General features: G+C 48.1%; 2 protein-coding genes across 3 annotated transcripts; one reads left to right on the top strand and one right to left on the bottom strand.

Annotated features, from left to right (window-relative positions):
- The first annotated feature begins 444 nt into the window (after positions 1-444).
- LOC123399979 (putative pentatricopeptide repeat-containing protein At1g69350, mitochondrial) lies at positions 445-3203 on the top strand. Its single transcript, XM_045094367.1, has one exon. It carries the CDS (start codon positions 523-525, stop codon positions 2914-2916), a length of 2394 nt encoding a protein of 797 aa, XP_044950302.1. The 5' UTR covers positions 445-522; the 3' UTR covers positions 2917-3203.
- LOC123399981 (double-stranded RNA-binding protein 8-like) lies at positions 3130-6323 on the bottom strand. Of its 2 annotated transcripts, none has more exons than XM_045094368.1 (4): positions 6171-6323; positions 5633-5898; positions 4632-4833; positions 3130-4521 (listed from the first exon to the last, which is right to left on the bottom strand). In XM_045094368.1, the coding sequence occupies exons 1-4, from the start codon at positions 6247-6249 to the stop codon at positions 3413-3415; spliced, it is 1656 nt and encodes a 551-aa protein (XP_044950303.1). In that variant the 5' UTR covers positions 6250-6323; the 3' UTR covers positions 3130-3412. The 2 variants fall into 2 exon arrangements, with proteins under 2 accessions (XP_044950303.1, XP_044950304.1); XM_045094369.1 differs by having other exon boundaries at positions 3130-4515.
- Between the last annotated feature and the right edge of the window lie 437 nt (positions 6324-6760).

Here is a 6760-nt window from a genome sequence, read left to right as displayed (position 1 = left end):
GTAGCGCTGGGGTTTTGCTCTAGTTGCCATGGCAATTTGTGAACAACGAGGAGGAAGGTAGGGGAAGACTGACGATCGAAAGGTGGGAGGCAGAAGAGGGTTAAACGAGATTTTGGGCCGCGGGGTGGCTACTCTCTCGCGTAGGGACCTACTCCAGTTCCGGAAGGGTGTTGGTCGTGCGCGCCGCGGGGTGACTCGCCGGGACGTGCGAGCGGCTGAGTGACACGCCCAGACGTGCGGGCGGCTAAGTGAGACGCCGGACGTGTGGGCAGCGGACGGGGGACGTCCGAACGTGCGCGTGCGGACTGGTCTGCATAGACGTCATATGGGACGTGCGGCAAGCACCTCTTAAATGCCACAAGTGTGATGAATATTGCGAACCAAAAATGTTTGTTTAATCTAAATTGATGGTACTGTACATGGAAGATTCTAACAAATAATGGCATAAAAAATAGCACTCATATTGGGTTCAATCTGTGGAGTATTTGTTCTGAGTGATTGCGAACTCCGACGTTCCAAAAGATGAAAAGACTGATGAGACCATCGGCACTATTTCTCCAAGCGAGGGGTTCCTCCAGCTTCCTCCCCGCCCCCAAGTCGCCTGACCCCCTCGCCCTCGCTCATGCGCTCTCCGCGGCCTCCCGCTCCTCCAGGCCACCGTCGCCCCTCCACGCGCAGGTCCTCAAGCTCGGCATGTCCGGCGACACCTTCACCACGAACCACCTCCTCATCTCCTACTCCAGAAGCGGGCTCCTCGGGGGCGCGCTCGCCGTGTTCGACGAAATGCCGCACAGAAACCTGGTTTCCTGGACTGCCATGGTGTCCGCCTCGATACGCGGCGGCGCGGCTGAAATGGGCATCGGGCTGTTCGTCACCATGCTGAGGAGCGGCTTCTGCCCGAACGAGTTCTCTCTCTCCAGCGCACTCTGTGCTGCCTGTGGTCGGTCCGCGGCCCATGCCAAGCTCCGGTTTGGCGCTTCGCTCCATGGCATCGCGGTGAAGGTCGGGGTGGACGCCAATCCTTTTCTGGGAAGCTCATTGCTGCTCATGTATGCCAGACATGGGCGTGTTGCTGCTGCGGAGCGCGCATTTGCGGACGTCCGGTGCAAAGACCTGACGTGCTGGAACGCGATGCTGGAGGGCTATGTCACCAATGGTTGTGGATATGGCGCGATGAGGATGGCGGTTCTGATGCACCAATGTGGGCTACCAGCTGACATGTGCACCTACGTTTCAGCTCTCAAGGCATGTTCCATCACCGGGGAGTTGGGTTTCGGACGGCGGCTTCATGGATGTGTCATCCATAACATGGTTGAGTCCGATACCTCCGTGATGAATGCGCTTGTCGATATGTATCTGATATCCGGGCTGATGGACATTGCCATGGCTGTTTTTGGTAGGATCCAGAAAAAGGACACGATTTCTTGGAATACACTGCTATCCTGTTTCGTGCATGATGAAGACGACAGAGCAGCCGTATGCTGCTTTGCTAATATGTCACTATCGGGTTCTAAGCCTAATGAAGTCACTTTCTCTATCATGCTGAGGCTGAGTGGTGCTAAAGAGAATGCCTCACTTGGTCTTCAGATATTCGGCCTTTCCTATCGCCATGGCTACTCCGACAATGTTCCTACAGCAAATGCAGTTATCAACATGCTTTCGAGATGTGGATTACTCAACTGTGCACATGGCTTCTTCTGTAACCTCAAGTACAGAAACATTGTGACATGGAATGAGATGATTGCAGGTTACGGTTTGTACAGCTGTTCTGAAGATGCAATGAGGCTCTTTCGCAGCATGGTTTGCTTCGGTGAGAGACCAGATGAGTTCACCTATTCAGCTGTTCTGTCTGCTTTCCGAGAATCTCATGAAGCGAGGAACCACGAGCAAGTCCATGCAGTTATTCTCAAACAAGGTGTCGCTTCACGGCAGTTCGTGTCAACTTCACTGATCAAGGCAAAGGCAGTGTTTGGATCAGTTCAGGATGCGCTGAAAGTCATTGAGGACACTGGTGAGATGGATTTCGTGTCATGGGGTGTCATCATCACTTCATTCCTCAAGCATGGCTTGAACAATGAGGTCCTTTTCCTTTTTGACTTGTTTAGAAGCAACCGAATGAGCAAACTTGACGAGTTCATCCTAGCTACAGTCTTAAATGCCTGCGCAAACGCTGCATTGATCCGGCAGTGCAGGTGTATCCATTCACTTGTTATCAGGACGGGGCACAGCAAGCACTTCTGTGTGGCGAGTGCTCTAGTCGATGCCTACGCAAAGTGCGGTGACATAGCGGCTGCGGAGAGTGCTTTCGCCGCTGTTTCATCAGTAAGTGGTGATGCCATACTGTACAACACCATGCTGACAAGTGGTGATGTCATACTGTACAACACCATGCTGACAGCTTACGCCAACCATGGCCGGATCAACGAAGCCCTCAGTCTCTACCAGGATATGAAGCAGGCTCAATTGGTCCCCACCCCGGCTACTTTTGTTGCCATTGTGTCAGCGTGCAGCCATTTTGGTCTACTTGAAGAGGGGAAGGTTGTATTCAATCTCCTGATGTCTGAAGGTCAAGGTATGAATCCAACGAGGGCCAACTTTGCTACCCTGGTTGATCTCCTGGCGCGGAAAGGGCTCCTTCGCGAGGCGAAAGGCGTGATCGAGGTAATGCCTTTCCAGCCTTGGCCTGCGGTTTGGAGGTCCCTGATGAATGGTTGTCGGATCCACGGGAACAAAGAACTTGGTGTGCTTGCAGCAGAGCAGATCATGAGAATGGCCCCGAGCAGTGATGGCACCTATGTATCGCTTTCGAATGTCTTTGCTGATGTTGGAGAGTGGCATTCTGCAGAAGAGGCTAGGACGTTGATGGCCGAGAATCAAGTCTGGAAGGTGCAAGGGTATAGCAGGATTGAGGTTTAGGGGTGTTGTGTATAGGCTAAGTTTGCACTGACAGCAAAATAGCAATGTCAGTTGCAGCAAGACCTGCTATTGTCTCCCGCACATCCGGCAAAATTTTGTTTATTATTTGATTACTAAAATTTAGAAACAAATACACCTGAAAATAGGTCAGGCATGCTGCTATTTGTTTTGGCCATTTGATGGACAGCGCTGTTGTTGAAGGCATAACATGTGTTAATAACAAATACCGACTATTAATTCATAATAGTTCACTAATAGTTCATTGATCAGATAAGCAACTTGAGATACATCATCCATGGAACCAAGATCATACCATCAGGCATGCAAATTTCCTAATAACTAATGGCCAAGACCACCAACCGACCTCGGTCCATGTGCTTCCATCTGTTATGCAATTATATTTCTAAAATGCGAAGCCAGCTATTCGAGTTTTACCAGTTTGCAAATCAAGATGTAAAACTGGAAGGCCATTGCATTTTGATTCAAACAGCACATATTATTCCGCGCTTGTAAAAGCAGATGAATTATTTGAGCTCTTTTCTGGCATATCTTCGATGGACCTATTTGCCTCACGAGATGCATCTCCCAGAGTTTGGTCCTTGTTTTCAGAAACAAATTCACCATTCTCGACTCTGGGTTCCTTTGGCTGCAGCAGTGAAGCACTGCTGGGTGGCTCCTGGTTTAGGGTCCTAGCTTCTTCATTATGTTGCGCTGATGCTGCATTCCTCAGTGACTCCCCATTTATATTCGTAGTCTCTGCATTAGGTTGCGCTGTTGTGGAGTCACTCGGTGGCACAGGATTTGCACCTGCTCCGGCTTCCTCATTGGGGAGAGGCATTGCAGTGTCAATTAGTAGCTCCTGCTTTACACATCTAGCTTCATCATTAGGTTGCACCATTGCAGCATCTCTAGGTGGCTCTGCTCCCACTCTTCTATCTTCCATGTGAGGTTGGGGCATTGCAGTGCCGATGAGTGGTTCCTGCTTTCCTCTTCTACCTTCATCATCAGGTTGCAGCATTGCTGTGTCACTGAGGTGCTCCTGTCCCACTTTTGTAGCTTCGCCATCAGGTTGCAGCATTGCAGTGTTACCGGCCGGTTCATGTTCGAATGGCCAAGCGTCTTCATCAGGTTGCAGCATTGCTGTGTCACTGAGGTGCTCCTGTCCTACTTTTGTAGCTTCGCCATCAGGTTGCAGCATTGCAGTGTTACCGGACGGTTCATGTTCGAATGGCAAAGCGTCTTCATCAGGTTGCAGCATTGCAGTGTCACTGGCTGGTTCATGTTCGAATGACCAAGCTTCTTCATCAGGTTGCATCATTACAGTGTTGGCCGATGGATCTTCTGTTGTTACAGCTGGCTTCATAGGGACATCTGAATGATGAGCATCTCCAGGCACTCCAGTCTCATCCTTTCCCTCGTTAACTTCTTGGCCATTCTTCTTGATGAATTTATTCTTGTTCCGTTGCTTCTTGAAACCACCTTTCTTGGTCTTAAGTGATTTTGGAGTTTCAACGGGCTTTTTCTCGGTGTCCTTACCTTGCCTTTTTCCAGGCACAACAATATATTTTGTGGTACCATTCGCGCAACCCTCTGATTGGCCTGCAACTAAAAAAGGCGGTGGATGATCCAATGTCCAACCCCAATACCCAAAGGGTGAAAACAGTACAATTTCGACAGTGAATAACCAGGACAAGAAGAGCAAACAAAAAGAATACCTTGGATTGCAAGAAGAGCAGTTCGGGCAGCTTTTATCTCTGCCTCTTTCTTTGTCCGTGCTGTAGCACCAATGTATTGTATTCCACCAATCTCTACGGTGCATATGTATGGACTTTGTTTGTTGCAAATATAAGATGGAATAGCATAATTCATCTTCTGAGCATACTCCTGAAGAAGATTCTTGCACAGACCAGTTTCTTGCTGGAAAGCAAGGTAAGATGTGTCAAGAAAGCACAACAGGAAAGAGACTGTGCTGGTATTCTAATTCAGTCATCCTCCTACAAATTAAGCACGCTCAATCCTATGAAGCATGGTTTTAGACGTGATATCAAAAAAAAGTACTTGTACTGTGAAGTATGCATTTTTTTTTGTTCTTTCCAAGGATGGAAACCTCACGATTGTGTGGTTCATGGTTCAGAAACCGAGGAAACAGAAGTTGTGCATCTTCATTACTAACTGAATCCTACATTTAGCAAAGATACTAGCAGAATGAGGAGCTTGAATAAATACGAGCAATTTCCTTCAGAAATAAACACAAACAAATGAGAGTAAATGATATGTTAAACGTGCAAAGTCATGAAATAAACAAGAGCTTCCGATGCACCCTAAGATACTACGGCCAAAATTGGCAGGCACTATTCAAAGACTAACTACAAAGAACACAAAAGATAATGGCATTCATATAGTCGACTCAATCGGCGCATCATCACAACTGGACCATGAAGCATGTTTCTCATATTTAAGGAATAAGGAATCATGTAAATGCTGTAGGCAGCAGCACAAATGGCGATGTTTCCACTACATGATTGAAGTGGGCTAGATGGTTAGTTTCTTCCCAAGCACCACCAAAGAATAGAAAGATAGATTGTCATCCATCCTCTTACTAGTTTCTACGTTAAACACAAAATTCTTTCTGACCATATGTTACCCACAATATTCTTTCTAACCATTTCACATAAGCACAGCCAGGCTTGAGAAAGAAAAACAATCAACAACTTACGACTGCAGGGATGGTTGCATTGGTTGGTAACGCCATAGACTTGCCGATTTCCATGAGCGCTACTTCGGCAGCCGACTGCTCTGCAGCCTTCCGGCTGAAGAACCCGGGCAGCGAGTCGTACTTGACGTCGTTAATCACCACGGTGGAGCTGAAGATTGGCGCATGGGAAGGCCCCTCCTTGAGGGTTTGGTACTCTGGCGTCATGAGGCCGGCTTTCTGCACGTACTCCTGCAGCCTGCTCTTGAAGACGTAGCAATTCTCAACCCCTGCGCCAAAATCAAGCGCACCACGGCTCAGGAAACGACATCGTTGCAATGTTGGAGATGAAATTCGGGATTTTATCTCGGGGGAAACTCTATGCTAGCATCCTATAACAAGTTTTGAGAAGACATGTAGTGGCAGAAAGTTGGGGTGCCCCCAAAAAACAAGATAACCTGCGATCCAGAACCGACGCTCGAAAATAGCACAGCAGGGGAAGGACAGAAGGGGAGAGGGAGGGCCGTAAGGGGAGGGAGAAGGGGATCTTGGGCGAACTTACTGATCCAGCCGCAGCCGCCGCCGTTGGGAGCGGGCGACGTGTTGGCCTCCGGCGGCGTCGCCATGCCGGCGCCGTCCATGCCCACCGCGCCGCCGCTTTGGAGAATCAGAGACGAGGGTTTTGTTGTGCCGGGGTGAATGGCCGATGTGCATGTGTGTGCCTTTAGCATTTGTACATGGCCCAAATATTAGCCCCTCGTTCGGTTTGTTCCTAAAAGATATTCTTTTAAGATAAAAAGGTTCAATGTATAAGGAATCTATTTTATGATGATAAATTATTAAAATACTATTAAGATTTTTTGAAGGATTTCATACAAACATAAGAATAGATCCTCGCACCCTCTGTGTCTTGACCTATGTTGATTTGAGCAAGTTTCCAAGTGTTTTCGTTGGATCATATTACGTACGTTTGAAGGTTGAAGACATATAAACGGTAGAAATTTTGGTGAATAATGGATTTATGGTTCATCCCAAAGGTTTTGTGAAGATTTGAAACCGGCTTAAGGTCTACCATCAATGGTTGGAAATCGCCTTCATAGTAACATCCATCCCTCCAACGATGATTAGCTTCGCTCCAAGCAAGTGAACATC

The sequence above is a fragment of the Hordeum vulgare genome, chromosome 5H (assembly GCF_904849725.1).
Source record: "Hordeum vulgare subsp. vulgare chromosome 5H, MorexV3_pseudomolecules_assembly, whole genome shotgun sequence".
Lineage (NCBI taxonomy): Eukaryota > Viridiplantae > Streptophyta > Magnoliopsida > Poales > Poaceae > Hordeum > Hordeum vulgare.
This window is presented reverse-complemented; position numbering and strand designations above follow the sequence as displayed.

Coding starts and splice junctions, on each gene's coding strand:
- LOC123399979 (XM_045094367.1), top strand. CDS start 523: ATGAAAAGACTGATGAGACCATCGGCACTATTTCTCCAAGCGAGGGGT.
- LOC123399981 (XM_045094368.1), bottom strand. CDS start 6,249: ATGGACGGCGCCGGCATGGCGACGCCGCCGGAGGCCAACACGTCGCCC. Junction 5,899..6,170: donor CGGCGGCTGCGGCTGGATCA/GTAAGTTCGCCC, acceptor ATTTTGGCGCAG/GGGTTGAGAATTGCTACGTC. Junction 4,522..4,631: donor TGCTCTTCTTGCAATCCAAG/GTATTCTTTTTG, acceptor CGCCTTTTTTAG/TTGCAGGCCAATCAGAGGGT.